Source organism: Oncorhynchus keta, chromosome 37 (assembly GCF_023373465.1).
Source record: "Oncorhynchus keta strain PuntledgeMale-10-30-2019 chromosome 37, Oket_V2, whole genome shotgun sequence".
NCBI classification, from domain to species: Eukaryota; Metazoa; Chordata; class Actinopteri; order Salmoniformes; family Salmonidae; genus Oncorhynchus; species Oncorhynchus keta.
Genome location: NC_068457.1, coordinates 2,851,968 through 2,871,424, shown reverse-complemented (window position 1 = coordinate 2,871,424; position 19,457 = coordinate 2,851,968). Strand labels below are relative to the sequence as shown.

Below are 19,457 nucleotides of genomic sequence, written 5' to 3'. Positions count from 1 at the left end.
ATAACGGATTTCGGGTTTGATGATATTGGAAGCTGTAACACAGAATAAAACCACTGATAAAAGTACCGTGATAAGTCACTGCCCATTTAAAAAAAAAAAGTGTCATGCACTTATTCAGAGCAATTTACAGGAACAATTAGGGTTAATTGCCTTGCTCAAAAGGGCACCGACTTACTTTTCACCTAGTCTGCTCAGGTATTAAAACCAGCGACCTTCGGTTACTGGCACAATTCTCGTAACCACTAGGCTACCTGCCTCCGGAAATATACTTGAAACGTTTCAATTGTGTATATTGTATTTGTTTTATTTTATGACATTATTATTTAATAACTAGTCATCATCTCTAATAGAGCTGCTGTCTGACAAAAATCACAATTTTAGTAGTTCTATAAAGTAAATAAGGCATACTTTTTAATGACATCTGAATACCAACTATCAATCACTTAGATAATGTATTTTCAGCTAGAGATACAGTGGCAAAGTATGTGAACCCTTTGGAATTACCTGGATTTCTGCTAAAATTGTTCATCAAATTTGATCCGATCTTCATCTAGGTCACAACAATAGACAAACGTAGCGTGCTTAAACTAATAACACACAAATTATTGTATTTTTCTTGTCTATATTGAATACATACTTTTTACAACCGACACTGATTGTTTAAATCATGTGAACCCCTAGGCTAGTGACTTTGCTAAAAGCTAGGAGTCAGATAACCTGGAGTCCAATCAATAAGACGAGATTGGCCGTGTCTGAATCCTGGTTTCGGAAGACCACCAAAAACCCTGAAATTTCCATGCCTAACTATAACATTTTCCGACAAGATAAAACTGAATTGCAATCTACTGCAGATATGGCCTGCAGAGTTCTGTCTTACTATCCAGGTCTGTGCCCAAACAATTTGAGCTTCTACTTTTAAAATTCCACCTTTCCAGAAACAAGTCTCTCACTGTTGCTGCTTGCTATAGACCACCTTCTGCCCCCAGCTTTGCCCTGTACACCATATGTGAATTGATTGCCCCCCATCTATCTTCAGAGTTCATGCTGTTAGGTGACCTAAACGTGGACATGCTTAACACCCCAACCATCCGACAATCTAAGCTTGATGCCCTCAATCTCACACAAATTATCAATGAATTTACCAGGTACTACCCCAAATCCGTAAACACGGGCACCCTCATAGATATCATCCTAACCAACCTGCCCTCCAATTATATCTCTGTCTTCAACCAGGATCTCAGCGATCACTGATCATTGCCTGCATCTGTAATGGCCTGTGTTCAAATAACCACCCCTCATCACTGTCAAACGCTCCCTAAAATACTTCAGCGAGCAGGCCTTTCTAATCGACCTGGCCCGGGTGTCCTGGAAGGATATTGGCTATTCTTTGAAAGTGCTTTCCTCACCATCTTAAATAAGAATACCCCATTCAAAAATGTAGAACCAGGAACAGATATAGCCCTTGGTTCACTCCAGACCTGATTACCCTTGACAAGCATAAAAACAACCTGTGGTGTACTGCATTAGCATCGAATACCCCCCGCGATAACGCTACCCCGGTCAACAACCCTGCACCCCCCACAGCAACTTGCCCAAGCCTCCCTCATTTCTCCTTCACCCAAATCCAGATAGGTGATGTTTTGAAAGAGCTGCAAAATCTGGACCACTACAAATCCACTATAAATCATCTGGGCTAGACAATCTGGACCCTCTAAATCTAAAATCCTTATCAGTCTCCGGAAGGTGGTGAATTGTTGCATCCCCTATCACTAGCCTGTTCAACAGAGGTTCTTTGCCCTTGTTTGGGTGTAGGGCCTGATCAGAGCCAGAGAGGTCCCTAAGGGCACCATGGTCTTGGCCCAAATCAAGCTGACCCTCTCTAAAATTATCGCGGTCAAGCCTGTTCAACCCCCTCTTCAAAGGGGGAGACACTCTAGACCCAAACTGCTACATACCTATCTACCCTGCCTTTTCTAAGGTTTTCGAAAGTCAAGTTAACAAACAGATCACCGACCATCTCAAATCCCACCGTACCCTCTCTGCTATGCAATCTGGTTTCCGAGCTGGTCATGGGTGCATCTCGGCCACACTCAGGGTCCTAAATTATATCATAACCGCCATCGATAAGAAACATTACTTTGCAGCCGTGTTCATCGACCTGGCCAAGACTTTCAACCATGTCAATCACCTGGTTCACCAACTACTTCTTAGACACAGTTCAGTGTGTCAAATTGGAGGGTCTGTTGTCTGGACCTCTGACAGTCTCTATGGGGGTGCCATAGGGTTCAATCCTCAGGCCGACTCTTCTCTGTATACATCAATGATGTTGCACGTGCTGCTGGTGATTCTCTGATCCACCTCTATGCAGACGACACCATTCTGTATACTTCTGGCCCTTCTTTGGACAATGTGTGCAACAACCCTCCAGACAAGCTTCAATGCCATACAACTCCTTCAGTGGCCTCCAACTGCTCTTAAATGCAAGCAATAAATAATAAATCCATGCTCTTCAACCGATCGCTGCCAGCACCTGCCCGCTCGTCCAACATCACTACTCTGGATGGTTCTGACTTAAAATATGTGGACAACTACAAATACCTAGGTGTCTGGTTAGACTGTAAACTCTCCTTCCAGACTCACATTTAGCATCTCCAATCCAAATTGAAATCTAGAATCGGCTTCCTATTTCGCAACAAATCATCCTTCACTCATGCTGCCAAACACCCTCGTAAAACTGACTATCCTGCCGGTCCTTGACTTCGGCGATGTAATTTACAAAATAGCCTCCAACACTCTAATCAGCAAATTGGATGCTGTCTATTACAGTGCCATCCATTTTGTCACCAAAGCCCCATATACCACACCACTGCGACCTGTATGTCCTCGTTGGCTGGCCCTCGCTTCATATTCATCGCCATGGCAACTGTGTCCTGTTTGTGTTTGGTGGGATGTTGATGGAATATTCTCCTAACCGTCAGAACTGGGCTCTAGGTCTAAGTTTTTGCTAGGTAAAGCCCCGCCTTATCTCAGCTCACTGGTCTCCATAGCAACACCCACACGTAGCACGCGCTCCAGCAGGTGTATTTCACTGGTCACCCCAAAGCCAATTCCTCCTTCGGCCGCCTTTCCTTCCAGTTCTCTGTTGCCAATGACGGGAACAAACTTAAAAAATCACTGAAGCTGGAGACACATCTCCCTCACTTGCTTTAAGCACCAGCTATCAGAGCAGCTCACAGATCACGGCACCTGTACATAGCCCGTCTGTAAATAGCCCAACTACCTCATCCCCATGCTGTTATTTGATTTATTTTGCTCCTTTGCACCCAAGTACAGTGGGGCAAAAAAGTATTTAGTCAGCCACCAATTGTGCAAGTTCTCCCACTTAAAAAGTTGAGAGGCCTGTAATTTTCATCATAGGTACACTTCAACTATGATGGACAAAATGAGGGAAAAAATCCAGAAAATCACATTGTAGGATTTTTTATGAATTTATTTGTAAATTATGGTGGAAAATAAGTATTTGGTCAATAACAAAAGTTTATCTCAATACTTTGTTATATACCCTTTGTTGGCAATGACAGAGGTCAAACATTTTCTGTAAGTCTTCACAAGGTTTTCACACACTGTTGCTGGTATTTTGGCCCATTCCTCCATGCAGATCTCTTCTAGAGCAGTGATGTTTTGGGGCTGTTGCTGGGCAACACGGACTTTCAACTCCCTCCAAAGATTTTCTATGGGGTTGAGATCTGGAGACTGGCTAGGCCACTCCAGGATGTCATTACAAAAATGATGAACATGGAGAGAAATCAGGGAAAATGCTAGCACACCAACTGCTTTAGACAACCGCAAATCAAATCATACCTGAGAACTGATGAGCTGGTTAACAAATGTATTGATCATTTAGAAGTCAATTCATGATTTTATAACTTTTACTCAAAATTATACACTTTGAAATCCGCTGGTAATGCTACCTTACTTGACACCTTCTTTGAGAACTTCGATATGACTACAGTTGAACCTGAGATTGCTTAGAAGAATAGTTATTTGTTGAAGATATTGTGTTGGCAATTAAATGTATGCAGTGTGGTAAATCCCCTGGACTTGACGGATTTCGGACTTGACGGATTTTTTCAACTCTCTCTCCTTGCTTTCTGTATTTGAGAAATCATTCTCCTCAAACTCTCTACCCTCAACAATGAGACAAGCATGTATTTAACTTATTCTGAGAAAGGGGGAAAATCCCTGTGGTTCATATAGGCCAATTTCTTAACTGAGTTGCGACGTAAAGATACTTTCTAAGATGATTGCCTGCCATTTTGGGTCAGCCCTTCCCTCCATTATCTCTACAGATTTGAACTGGTTCCATTAAAAATTGTCATTATTTTTTCAACATCAGATGTCTTTTTGTAATGTACTTCATAATAGAAAAGGCAAAACCGAGGAAGAAACCCAGAGAGGAACCCCTCTTCATCTGACACTCCAGAGATATTATCACTTGATGCTGAGAAGGTGTTTGTTTGATCAGGTGGAGTGGGCTTATCTAATTTATACTCTAAAACATTTGGCATTCGGTCCCAATTTTATGTCCTGGATCAAAGTCCTTTATTCCTCCCCTATGGCTGCAGTGTGCACGCACACATAACCTTTCATCCTATTTCCAACTTCAACGTGGGACAAGGCCGGGTATTCCTCTATCCCCTCAGCTGTTTTCCATTGCAATTTTGCCTTTAGCCATAGCAATATGTAATAACACCACTATCAAAGGTATTCGAAGAGGGGGCTTAGAGCATAAAGTTTCACTCTATGCGGATGACATGCTATTATGTCTGACCCTTTTAACTGGTCTTCAAAAGATCCAGGTTCTATTAAAGACATTTGGTAAAATATCTGGGTTTAAGATTTATTTACAAAAAAAGAGAATTGATGCTTATTAATCCTTGTGCAACCTTATTTTAGTCATGTGCCCTTCAGTGACTACACAAATATTTGGGTCCCTTTTTATACTCCGTCTGAAACAGGATCTTGAACACTGGGATTTACTTTCCCTTTCTTTGAGCGGAAGAATCAACACTTAATGAATGTATTACTTAAGTTTTTCTACATTACAATGTATTCCTATCTTTCTGACAATCTTTTATCTCATAGGTAAAAACAGATCTCCGTTTATTGCAGATATCTCGGCCCCAGGGTGGTCTAGCACTGCCGAACTTTCACTATTATTACTGGGCAGCTATTAGACTCATTCTATATTAGATGGCAGAAATCCCTGTGTTACAGGCCTGAAATGGTTGACCTTGGAGCTCTCATCCTGTGGCCCCACCTCCTTAGCTGCCTTGTTCAAGTCAACTTGCATTACCTGAGCCTTTTTCCAAATACACTAAAAACCCTATTGTAAAACACTCTAAATATTTGGAAACAGTTTAGTCGATCGCTTGGTCTCGGTGAATTTAACTTCTGCCCCATTATTAGAGAACCATACCTTCTCTCCATCATTATTAGAACGGGCGTTTCATATCTGGTCTGGAAAAGGGATCTCCTCAATGAACGACTTGTACATTTTGATATGGATTTAGCATATTTTGAACGTTTCTTTAGTTACCTGCAATTGCATAGTTTTGTATCTTCATACTCTAGTCTCTTCCCATCACGCCTACGTACCTCCCTTCTAGATTCATTTAAATTTTTTTTTTATTTTTTTTTACAGTGAACCCTTATATCAAATGGGGCATAAGCTTGATCTATACAAAAAATATATGCAACAATAGATGCAACAATTTCAATGATTTTACTGACAAAGCTCATTATAAGGAAATTGGTCAATTTAAATTAAGTCATTAGGCCCAAATCTATGGATTTTACATGACTAGGAATACTTCCCTTTCCCACCTGGACATTTTTTTTATTTATTTCACCATTATTTAACCAGGTAGGCAAGTTGAGAACAAGTTCTCATTTACAATTGCGACCTGGCCAAGATAAAGCAAAGCAGTTTGACACATACAACAACACAGAGTTACAGATGGAGTAAAACAAACATCCAGTCAATAATACAGTAGAACCAAGTCTATGATGTGTGCAAATGAGGTGAGATAAGGGAGGTAAAGGGGGAAAAAAGGCCATGGAGGCAAAGTAAATACAATATAGCAAGTAAAACACTGGAATGGTAGATTTGCAGTGGAAGAATGTGCAACGTAGGAAATAAAAATAATGGGGTGCAAAATAAAATAAATACAGTAGGGGAAAAAGGTAGTTTGGGCTAAATTATAGGTGGGCTGTGTACAGGTGCAGTAATCTCTGAGCTGATCTGACAGCTGGTGCTTAAAGCTAGTGAGGGAGGTAAGTGTTTCCAGTTTCAGAGATTTTTGTAGTTCGTTCCAGTCATTGGCAGCAGAGAACTGGAAGGAGAGGTGGCCAAAGAAAGAATTGGTTTTGGGGGTGACCAGAGAAATACCTGCTGGAGCGCGTGCTACATACAGGTGGGTGATGCTATAGTGATGCTATGGTGACCAGCGAGCTGAGATAAGGGGGGACTTTACCTAGTAGAGTCTTGTAGATGACATGGAGCCAGTGGGTTTGGCGACGAGTATGAAGCGAGGGCCAGCCAACGAGAGCGTACAGGTCGCAATGGTGGGTAGTATATGGGGCTTTGGTGACAAAATGGATGGCACTGTGATAGACTGCATCCAATTTGTTAAGTAGGGTATTGAGGCTATTTTGTAAATGACATCGCCGAAGTCGAGGATCGGTAGGATGGTCAGTTTTACAAGGGTATGTTTGGCAGCATGAGTGAAGGATGCTTTGTTGTGAAATAGGAAGCCAATTCTAGATTTAACTTTGGATTGGAGATGTTTGATGTGGGTCTGGAAGGAGAGTTTACAGTCTAACCAGACACCTAGGTATTTGTAGTTGTCCACGTATTCTAGGTCAGAGCCGTCCAGAGTAGTGATGTTGGACAGGCGGGCAGGTGCAGGCAGCGATCGGTTGAAGAGCATGCATTTAGTTTTACTTGTATTTAAGAGCATTTGGAGACCACAGAAGGAGAGTTGTATGGCATTGAAGCTTGCCTGGAGGGTTGTCAACAGTGTCCAAAGAAGGGGCAGACATAAGGAACACCTATGTGAGTGCTGTACCTACAGTACCAGACAAAAGTTTGGACACAGGTTTTTCTTTTTACTATTTTCTGCATTGTAGAATAATAATATAGACAAACTATGAAATAACACATGGAGTAATGCATGTAGTAACCTGGTATATTTGTTTACCAAATAGATGGCGGTACTGACTCAAGACGGGGGTTTGCGTTCCGCTAGCCGTTTCCTATGTCTGCCTATATAACTGTGATTTAAGAAAGCTTCAGGTAGCTTAAGCCAGGTACATTAGAGCATGTTATTCTAAGTTCCAATTAAATATTAAACTGTACTTGCTTGTCATGAGTCATCAATCTAAGAAGTCTCTTAGGATACTACAATGTCATGATCAAAAGTGTTAAACAAATCAATGTATTTGAGATTCTTCAAAGTAGCCTCCCTTTGCCTTGATGATAGCTTTGCACACTCTTGGGATTCTCTCAACCAGATTTATGTGCTAGTCACCTGGAATGCATTTAAATTAATAGGTGTACCTTAAGTTAATTTGTGGAATTTCTTTCCTTATGTGTTTGAGTCAGGCAGTTTTGTGACAAGGTAGGGGTGGTATACAGAAGACAGCCCTATTTGGTAAAAGACGAAGTCCATATTATGGCAAGAACAGCTCAAATAATAAGAAGAGAAATGACAGCCCATTACTTTAAGACATGAAGGTCAGTCGATACGGACCCCCCTCTCTGCTACTCACTGTTCATTATCTATGCATAGTCCCTTTACCCCTACCTATATATACAAATTACCTCGACTAACCTGTACATTGACTCTACCTGTTCCCCCTGTACATATCCCCTGTACTTTTTAAAAGCTTTATTTAGTAAATGTGTTTTCTTACCGTCCCACATATCCCAGAGAGGTTAACGTCCCACTTGGCCAAATGCCAGAGAAAATGCAGAGCGCCAAATTCAAATAAATTCCTATAAAAATCAAACTTTCATGAAATCACACATGTAAGATACCAAATTAAAGCTACATGTGTTGTGTATCCAGCCAACATGTCAGATTTCAAAAAGGCTTTTTGGCGAAAGCAAACAGTGCTATTATCTGAGGATAGCACCTCCGTAAACAAAAGAGCGAGAACATATTTCAACCCTGCAGGTACTACACAAAACGCAGAAATAAAAATATAAATCATGCCTTAACTTTTTATTTTAATTTTAATTTTTTACCTTTATTTAACCAGGCAAGTCAGTTAAGAACACATTCTTATTTTCAATGACGGCCTGGGAACAGTGTGTTAACTGTCTGTTCAGGGGCAGAACGACAGATTTGTACCTTGTCAGCTCGGGGGTTTGAACTCGCAACCTTCCGGTTACTAGTCCAACGCTCTAACCACTAGGCTACGCTGCCGCCCCACGGGCTTCTTCTGTTGGCACTCCAATATGTCCCATAAACATAACAAATAGTCCTGTTGTTTGATGAATTCCGTCCATATATATCCAAAATGTCCATTTATTTGGCACGTTTAATCCAGAAAAACACAGGTTCCAACTTGCGCAACGTGACTACAAAATATATCAAAAGTTAAATGTAAACTTTGCCAAAACATTTCAAACTACTTTTGTAATACAACTTTAGGTATTTGTTAACATAAATAATCAATAAAATTGACTATGGTCTGTGTTCAATAAAGGAAGAAAACAAACTGATGCTAGCTTTCCGGTCTTGCACCTCTATCAAACAGTACACGTGAAGTGACCCTCGTTTTGAACAGGGCTACTTCTTCATTACACAGGAAAAACCTCATCCAATTTCTAAAGACTGGTGACATCCAGTGGAAGTGGTAGGAACTGCAAGCAAGTCCCTTAGAAATCTGGATTCCCAATGAAAACCCATTGAAAAGAGTGACCTCCAAAAAAGGAAATCTGACTGGTTTGTCCTCTGGGTTTTGCCTGCAACATAAGTTCTGTTATACTCACAGACATGATTCAAACAGTTTTAGAAACTTCAGTGTTTTCTATCCAAATCTACTAATAATATGCATATCTTATCTTCTGGGGATGAGTAGCAGGCAGTTGAATTTGGGCATGCTTTTCATCCAAAATTCCAAATGCTGCCCCCTACCCTAGAGAAGTTAACCAACAATGCAGTTGAAGGAAGAGTTGGGGGCTTGGAAGTAAGCATTTCAGGTGTTAGGTTCTGATTCTTAGTGTCAGTTTTTTTTACGAAAAAGCTTTTTATGAAAGCTTAACCAAGTTTATTCTTCCCAGAGGATCAATACAGCTACATTAGACAAACCCTTTTAAACACAAGCACTGATATTTAACCCTTCCTCCTAGACTGAGTCTCCTACACATCTGAACAAACATTGTATCTTTACTGCTAGGCAGGATAAACCTTTATGGTCTGTATCCCCTGACCTGATCTCAGCCCCCCCCATCACTAATCCAATGTTCTCTCCACTTATCAATGCCTGCCACATGATCGCTTCCCTGCACTCAATATTTCAATAGGACACCTGATATAATGTAAGCGTTATACATTAACCTCTCTCCCTCAGTGACATGAATAAGTATATTTCATATTCTCAGAAACCAACACAGGATAAGTTGTATTTGGCGCATGTGACAAATGAAATTAGACTTTGAATACAGATATGCATCGTTTGGTCACAGATGCCTTGAAACAATTTTTTTTTTTTTTTTAAGTAGGGTCGTGGATCAGAGAACCAGTCAGTATCTGGCATGACCACCATAGGTCTGTTTTTAAGCGCAATCGATACAGATGTTATTTTTATTCCAGCTATTATAATAACAATAATTAACAGATATACACTGCTCAACAAAAATAAAGGGAACACTTAAACAACACAATGTAACTCCAAGTCAATCACACTTCTGTGAAATCAAACTGTCCACTTAGAAACAAGCAACACTGATTGACAATACAGATGTTATTTTTATTCAGCATGCTCAACAGATATTGCTCAACAAAAATGCAAATAGAATAGACAACAGGTGGAAATTATAGGCAATTAGCAAGACACCCCCAATAAAGGAGTGGTTCTGCAGGTGGTGACCCCAGACCACTTCTCAGTTCCTATGCTTCCTGGCTGATGTTTTGGTCACTTTTGAATGCTGGCGGTGCTTTCACTCTAGTGGTAGCATGAGACTGAGTCTACAACCCACACAAGTGGCTCATGTAGTGCAGCTCATCCAGGATCGGACATCAATGCGAGCTGTGGCAAGAAGGTTTGCTGTGTCTGTCAGCGTAGTGTCCAGAGCATGGAGGCGCTACAGGCCAGTACATCAGGAGATGTGGAGGAGGCCGTAGGAGGGCAACAACCCAGCAGCAGGACCGCTACCGCCTTTGTGCAAGGATGAGCAGGAGGAGCACTGCCAGAGTCCTGCAAAATGACCTCCAACAGGCCACAAATGTGCATGTCTGCTCAAACGGTCAGAAACAGACTCCATGAGGGTGGAATGAGGGCATGACATCCACAGGTGGGGGTTGTGCTTACAGCCCAACACCGTGCAGGACGTTTGGCATTTGCCAGAGAACACCAAGATTGGCAAATTCGCCACTGGCTCTTCACAGATGAAAGCAGGTTCACACTGAGCACATGTGACAGTCTGGAGACGCCGTGGAGAACGTTCTGCTGCCTGCAACAACATCCAGGATGACCGGTTTGGCGGTGGGTAAGTCATGGTGTGGGGTGGCATTTCTTTGGGGGGCCGCACAGCCCTCCATGTGCTCGCCAGAGGTAGCCTGACTGTCATTAGGTACCGAGATGAGATCCTCAGACCCCTTGTGAGACCATATGCTGGTGCGGTTGGCCCTGGGTTTCTCCTAATGCAAGACAATGCTTGACCTCATGTTGCTGGAGTGTCAGCTGTTCCTGCAAGAGGAAGGCATATAGTATTCTTATCGGAAGACTCAGTAGCCTCGGTTTTTCTGATGACTGCCTTGCCTGGTTCACCAACTACTTTGCAGACAGAGTTCCGTGTGTCAAATCGGAGGGCATGCTGTCCGGTCCTCTGGCAGTCTCTATGGGGGTGCCACAGGGTTCAATTCTCAGGCCGACTCTTTTCTCTGTATATATCAATGATGTTGCTCTTGCTGCGGGCGATTCCCTGATCCACCTCTACGCAGACATCACCATTCTATATACTTCCGGCCCGTCCTTGGACACTGCTATCTAACCTCCAAACGAGCTTCAATGCCATACAACACTCCTTCCGTGGCCTCCAACTGCTCTTAAACGCTAGTAAAACCAAATGCATGCTTTTCAACCGTTCGCTGCCTGCACCCGCACGCCTGACTAGCATCACCACCCTGGATGGTTCCGACCTTGAATATGTGGACATCTATAAGTACCTAGGTGTCTGGCTAGACTGCAAACTCTCCTTCCAGACTCATATCAAACATCTCCAATCGAAAATCAAATCTAGAGTCGGCTTTCTATTCCGCAACAAAGCCTCCTTCACTCACGCCGCCAAACTTACCCTAGTAAAACTGACTATCCTGCCGATCCTCGACTTCGGCGATGTCATCTACAAAATTGCTTCCAACACTCTACTCAGCAAACTGGATGCAGTTTATCACAGTGCCATCCGTTTTGTCACTAAAGCACCTTATACCACCCACCACTGCGACCTGTATGTTCTAGTTGGCTGGCCCTCGCTACATATTTGTCGCCAGACCCACTGGCTGCAGGTCATCTACACGTCCATGCTAGGTAAAGCTCCGCCTTATCTCAGTTCACTTGTCACGATGGCAACACCCACCTGTAGCACGCACTCCAGCAGGTGTATCTCACTGATCATCCCTAAAGCCAACACCTCATTTGGCAGTCTTTCGTTCCAGTTCTCTGCTGCCTGTGACTGGAACGAATTGCATAAATCGCTGAAGTTGGAGACTTTTATCCCCTTCACCAACTTCAAACATCTGCTATCTGAGCAGCTAACCGATCGCTGTACATAGTCTATCGGTAAATAGCCCACCCATTTTTACCTACCTCATCCCCAAACTGTTTTTATTTATTTACTTTTCTGCTCTTTTGCACACTAATATCTCTACCTGTACATGACCATCTGATCATTTATCACTCCAGTGTTAATCTGCTTAATTGTAATTATCATGCCTTTTGCCTACCTCCTCATGCCTTTTGCACACAATGTATATAGACTCAACTAGCCTACCCCTCCCCAGACCTTTTTCTACTGTGTTATTGACGTTTACAGTGTGTAAATCGTTTGGCATAAACACATTAATTTCCCATTCTAAATAAAAAATCCAAAAATGAGATATAGGCATAGGCAACCAACCCACTACCAGATTATGGGGGGGGGCAATGTTTCCTATGTTTTTGTTGTCCCCTCCGCTTTGGTTATGAAATGACCATCACCCACTAAGTGTAATCTTTGCAGATTTAAGTGTTTGAGCCAGTAATGTCTCTATTTTTATAATTTACAAATGAGCTATCATATTACCAGTCGTGGACTTACCATTAGGCAAGGAGAGGCAATTGCCTCAGGCCTCACACCAACAAGGGGCCTTGTGAGCAGGGCATAATTTACAAAAATAATTCTAGTTATCATAAATATACCCCCTCCATCCACTGTGCGCCCGCGTTGCGTACACATTGTTGACAAAGGCATCCAAAAAAGTTAATTAATCCATACAGCCGACTACTATTCTAGAAAAGATTATTCATTTATTTTCATATTAATGTAATCAACTTTTTTCCTCAATATTAACTGTCATTACTCACCCACAGACTGGTTCATAATAATGGTCCATTCCACCCTGACAGAGTTGGCATTCATTGTTTTTCATTCAACATGATTGGAAACGTGACTTTCATTTAAAATAAGCTGCAATAATGAGGTTCTTTCAGAGTGGGGCAGAGAAAATAAAGATTTAGTTGAACAAAGATGACCTATTTACTTTCCACACATACAGTTGAAGCCGGAGGCTTACATACACTTAGGTTGGAGTCATTAAAACTTGTTTTTCAACCACTATAGTTTTGTCAGTCAGGACATCTACTTTGTGCATGACATGTTTTCTAACAATTGTTTACAGACAGATTATTTAACTTATTCACTATCACAATTCCAGTGGGTCAGAAGTGTACATACACGAAGTTGACTGTGCCTTTAAACAACTTGGAAAATTCCAGAAATTGATGTCATGGCTTTAGAAGCTTCTGATAGGCTAATTGACATAATTTGAGTCAATTGGAGGTGTACCTGTGGATGTATTTCAAGGCCTACATTCAAACTCAGTGCCGCTTTGCTTGACATTATGGAAAAATCAAAAGAAATCCGCCAAGACCTCAAAGAAAATTGTAGACCTCCAAGTCTGGTTCATCCTTGGGAGCAATTTCCAAACGCCTGAAGTTACCACGTTCATTTGTACAAACAATAGTACGCAAGTATAAACACCATGGGATACCGCTTGGGAAGAGGACGCATTCTGTCTCCTAGAGATGAATTTACTTTGGTGCAAAAAGTGCAAATCAATCCCCAGAACAACAGCAAAGGACCTTGTTAAGATGCTGGAGGAAACGGGTACAAAGTATCTATATCCACAGTAAAACGAGTCCTATATCGACATAATCTGAAAGGCCGCTCAGCAAGGAAGAAGCCACTGCTTCAAAACCGCCAGACTACAGTTTGCAACTGCACACGGGGACCAAGATCATACTTTTAAGAGAAATGTCCTGGTCTGATGAAACAAAAAAATAACTTTTTGGCCATAATGACCATTGTTTGTTTGAAGGAAAAAGGGGGAGGCTTGCAAGCCGACGAATACCATCCCAACCGTGAAGCACAGGTGCTTTGCTGCAGGAGGTACTGGTGCACTTCACAAAATATATGGCATCATGAGGTAGGCAGATTATGTTGAAGCAACATCTCAAGACATCAGTCAGGAAGTTAAAGCTTGGTTGCAAATGGGTCTTCCAAATGGACAATGACCCCAAGCATTCTTCCAAAGTTGTTGCAAAATGGCAACAACGTCAAGGTATTGGAGTGGCCATCACAAAGCCCTGACCTGAACATTTTCTATATTTGGGCAGAACTGAAAAGCGTGTGTGAGCAAGGAGGCCTATTACAAACCTAACTCAGTTACACCAGCTCTGTCGGAAGGAATGGGTCAAAATTCACCCAACTTGTGGAAGGCTACCCGAAACGTTTGACCCAAGTTAAAGAATTTAAAGGCAATGCTACCCGAAACGTTTGACCCAAGTTAAAGAATTTAAAGGCAATGCTACCAACTACTAATTGAGTGTATGTAAACGTCTGACCCACGGGGAATATGATGAAATAAATAAGCTCAAATAAATCACTCTATTATTCTGACATTTCACATTCTTAAAATCAAGTGGTGATCCTAACTGACCTAAACAGGGAATTTTTACTAGGATTAAATGTCAGGAATTGTGAAACTGAGTTTAGATGTATTTGGCTAAGGTATATGTAAACTTCCGACTTCAACTATAGGTGTCAAGCGTTCCACAGGGATGGAACAGGATGGAATACAGTAGTTGACTGTAGCTCACTCCTTTTCCCAGTAACAGTCAATCTTCCCCACATCCAATTAAAAATGACAGTAAATATGATTGATTTCAATAATCTAAGCAATTCTAATCTCATAGAATGTTTTATGGTTGCTACTTACATTACATGTTTTTTTCTATTGATTCAATAGTTTACTTAAGTAACCACCCGTTGTGTGTCTGTTTGCTTTGCAGGCTAGTTATCCAGCCTGGGAGGACTTTGTAACCAAAGGAGTTAAGCTGCAATCCCAGCTAAGGTAAGAGCTAACCCTGGCCTCTGCAACCCCTCTCAGTGAATATCCATTTATTAGCTAATAGGATCTGTGTGAATGTGTCAAATAAAAAGATAACAGAATAAGATTTTGAATTCCCCGACTTCTTCTTAGGCCTATATTGTTTTAGTGAGGACTGATGAACACACACACCCAATTAATTTGAGTATTCGCCATAAACAAGTGTGTCAACGGCAGAGATGGGACCAAGTCACAAATTAGCAAGTCTTAAGTAATAATGGGCAAGTTCGAGAGGTCAAGTCAAAAGTTAAGTGTTTTATACCTATTTCAATGCAATTTTTTAATTCTGGTTATAATTTGGCTTTTCCTTGCAATTTGCCTACTAGTACAGTACATTGGCCTACATAATTAACTTTTTGAATCGTCATTACTAATAGAAAGGCCATGCAAATGATTTACAGCCAGTGTTTATAGTGCAGCTACAGTTTGACTGACGTTGTGAAATCTCCAATTAGAATCAAGTGTTTTTTTCTTCCCACCCTGCCTACTACATGCAGGTTGAGAGGTCTGTGGTTGGCTGAGAATAAACATTAATGGAAACACTTTCTCAGAGCACATATCTTAAAGCGACAAGCATTGAAAATATAGGACAATGCTCTATTCCCCTTACCTTTCCGCACTTGCCGGTTCAGCGCCACTAGGCAGAACAGAATTTAACGGTAATTTCCCATATTACCCAATGTGATTTGCTGCTTTGAACAACAGCATTGTCATGAATCAAATCAAAGTTTATTGGTTGCATACACACATTTAACAGATGTTATTGCTGACGTAGCAAAATCCCTGTTCCTAGCTTGTGCAGTAATATCTAACAATAGACATCTAAAAGTAAAATAATGTAATTGGGATGTGTGTGTGATATAAACATGGTCAGTATGTGGATAGAATATTTAGTATATCTTTAGAATACTTAGGATAGTGTGTATATACAACACTTAAATAGGATGGCATTGACTAGAATACAGTATATACATATGGAATGAGTAAAACAGTATTTAAACATTAAAGTGAATGCACCAATTTGTAAGTCGCTCTGGATAAGAGCGTCTGCTAAATGACTTAAATGTAAATGTAAATGTAAAGTGAACAGTGTTCATTTATTAATGACCAGTGTCTATGTACATAGGGTGCAGGGTTGAGTAACTGGGTGGTAGCCGGCGGGGGCTAAGAACCCTTGTTGTGGATCAGCATAGTAGAAGGGTTTCCTACATTTGCCACCTATGTGTGGCCCGTCAGGAAGTCCAGGACCCAGTTGCACAGGGCGGGGTTCAGACCCAGAGCCCTGAACTTAATGATGAGCTTGGAGGGTAATATGGTGTTGAAGGCTGAGCTGTAGTCAAGGAACAGCATTCTTACATAGCTATTCCTCGTGTCTAGATGGGATAGAGCAGTGCGATTGCATCATATGTGGATCGATTGGAATAGTATGCAAATTGAAATGGTTTGTCAGGTAAGGTGGAGGTGTTATGATCCTTAAATAGCCTCTCAAAGCACTTCATGATGACAGAAGTGAGTGCTACGGGGTGATAGTTATTTAGTTCAGTTACCTTTCGCTTTCTTGGGTAAAGGAGCAATGGTGGACATCTTGAAGCCAGGCTGTATCACATCCGGCCATGGTTGGGAGTCCCATAGGGTGGCGCACAATTGGCCCAGCATCGCCTGGGTTTGGCATATGTGGGAACTCCTTCAAGGCTTTTGGAAAAGCATTCCAGGTGAAGGCTAGTAATAGGGGTTTCAACCAAATGCATAGCTGGAGCCCTGAGCTGAGAATTGTATTTGGCACATCTTAGGTAACTTGTACTTTAGAAGATATTTAGCTGGCAAACATTAGTTGTGCTTTTCAAATGTAACTTGATCAACTACCTTGTGTTGCTCAACTGTGGATAATCACATCCCGTTTGCTCCATGTGCTCATTCTAAACAAACATATCACATGATTGGCTGGATATACAGTTGAAGTCAGAGTTTTACATACACCTTAGTCAAATACATTTAAACTCAGTTTTTCACAATTCCGGATATTTAATCCTAGTACAAATTCCCTGTCTTCGGTCAGTTAGGATCACCACTTTATTTTAAGAACGTGAAATGTCAGAATAAAAGTGATTAATTTCAGCATTTATTTCTTTCCCAGTGGGTCAGAAGTTTACATACACTCAATTAGTATTTGGTAGTATTGCCTTTAAATTGTTTAACTTATTGGTGACAGGGGGGTGGTAATTGAGTAGCTTGGATAAATAAGGTGCCCAGAGTAAACTGCCTGCTACTCTGTCCGAGATGCTAATATATGCATATTATTAGTAGTATTGGATAGAAAACACTGAAGTTTCTAAAACTGTTTGAATGATGTCTGAGTATAACAGAACTCATATGGCAGGTGAAAATCTGAGACAAATCCAACCAGGACGTGGGACATCTGAGGTTTTTAGTTTCATTTAAGTGATTGCCTATCCAATATGCTGTGTCTATGGGGCCAGATTTCACTTCCCAAGGCTTCCAGCAGATGTCAACAGTCTTTAGAAAGTTGTTTGAGGCTTCTATTGTGGAAGGGTGTTGAATTTGAGCTGTTTCAACAAGTGGACTAGGCTGAGGCCAATCAGTTGTTTACTACGCGGGCGCGCCGTTCCTTTTTCCTCTAATGAATACGCTATTGTCCGGTTGGAATATTATTGAATATTTATTATAAAAAGACCCTAAGGATTGATTGTAAACATCGTTTGACATGTTTCTACAAACTGTAATGGAACTCTTTTGACTTATAGTCTGGATTTTGCGCTCGCACATTGTGCCTTTGGAATAGTGAACAAAACGCGTGAACAAAACGGAGGTATTTGGACATAAATATGGACGTAATCGAACAAAACAAACATTTCTTGTGGAAGCCTTGGGAGTGCATTCCGACGAAGATCAGCAAAGGCAAGTGAAGATTTATAATGCTATTTATGATTTTTGTTGACTCCACAATTTAGCGGGTAAATGGATGGCATGCTTTTGTGGCTGAACGCTGTTCTCAGATTATTGAATATTGTGCTTTTGCCGTGAATCTTTTTTGAAATCTGACACAGCGGTTGCATTAAGAACAAGTTTCTTTAATTATATGTAAAACATGTATCTTTCATCAAAGTTTGAGTATTTCTGTTATTTGATGTGGCTCTGCAATTTCTCTGGATCTTTTGGAGGCATTTCTGAGTATGGCGCCAATGTAAACTGAGGTTTTTGGATATAAATATGAACTTGATCGAACAAAACATACATGTATTGTGTAACATTGAGTCCTGGGAGTGTCATCTGATGAAGATCGTGAAAGGTTAGTGATTCATTTAATTTATATTTCTGCTTTTTGTGACACCACTCTTTGGTTGGAAAATGGCAGACCTAACATAATGATATGTTCTGCGTTCGCCAAAAAGCCTTTTTGAAATCGGACACTGGTTGGATTAACGAGAAGTGTATTTTTAAAATGGTGTATAATACTTGTATGGTTGAGGAATTGGAATTATGAGATTTGTTGTTTTGAATTTGGCGCCCTGCAATTTCACTGGCTGTTGGCGAGGTGGGACGCTAGCTTCCCGAACGATCCCAGAGAGGTTAACTTGGGTCAAATGTTTCGGGTAGCCTTCCACAAGCTTCCCACAATATGTTAGGTGAATTTTGGCCCATTCCTCCTGACAGAGCTGGTGTGACTGAGTCAGGTTTGTTGGCCTCCTTGTTCGCACATGCTTTTTCAGTTCTGCCCAAACATTTTCTATAAGATTGAGGTCAGGGCTTTGTGATGGCCACTCCAATACCTTGACTTTGTTGTCCTTAAGCCATTTTGCCACAACTTTGGAAGTATGCTTGGGGTCATTGTCCATTTGGAAGACACATTTTTGACCAAGCTTTAACTTCCTGACTGATGTCTTGATGTTGCTTCAATATATCCACATACTTATCCTTTTTCATGTTGCCATCTATTTTGTGAAGTGCACCAGTCCCTCCTGCAGCAAAGCACCCCCACAACATGATGCGTATTTCTTGCTGATTTCTTGTCTATTGGACATATTTTACTGTGGATAAAGATACTTTGGTACCTGTTTCCTCCAGCATCTTCACAAGGTCCTTTGCTGTTGTCCTGGGATTGATTTGACCTTTTTGCACCAAAGTACGTTCATCTCTAGGAGACAACGCGTCTCCTTCCTGAGTGGTATGACGGCTGCGTGGTCCCCTGGTGTTTATACCTGCGTACTATTGTACAGATGAACATGGTACCTTCAGGCATTTGGAAATTGCTCCTAAGGATGAACCAGACTTGTGGAGGTTTACATTTTTCTGATTTCTTTTGATTTTCCCATGATGTCAAGCAAAGTGGCACTGAGTTTGAAGGTAGGCCTTGAAATACATCCACAGGTACACCTCCAATTGACTCAAATGATGTCAATTAGCCTATTAGAAGCTTCTAAAGCCATGACATCATTTTCTGGAACTTTCCAAGGTGTTTAAAAGGCACAGTCAACTTAGTGTATGTACACTTCTGACCCA

General features: G+C 41.3%; 1 protein-coding gene across 7 annotated transcripts in view; it reads left to right on the top strand.

Moving 5' to 3' along the window:
- LOC118370059 (protein MTSS 2-like) overlaps nucleotides 1-19,457 on the top strand; it is a 111,051-nt gene that overhangs the window by 1,489 nt on the left and 90,105 nt on the right. For all 7 annotated transcript variants that reach the window (XR_008095366.1, XM_052498853.1, XM_052498852.1 and 4 more), the window contains exon 2: nucleotides 14,842-14,903. Coding sequence is in view for 6 of the 7 variants with exons in the window: in XM_052498853.1 (XP_052354813.1) it covers nucleotides 14,842-14,903 (62 nt within the window). In the remaining variant the exon portion in view is untranslated. The remainder of the gene's footprint in view (nucleotides 1-14,841; nucleotides 14,904-19,457) is intronic.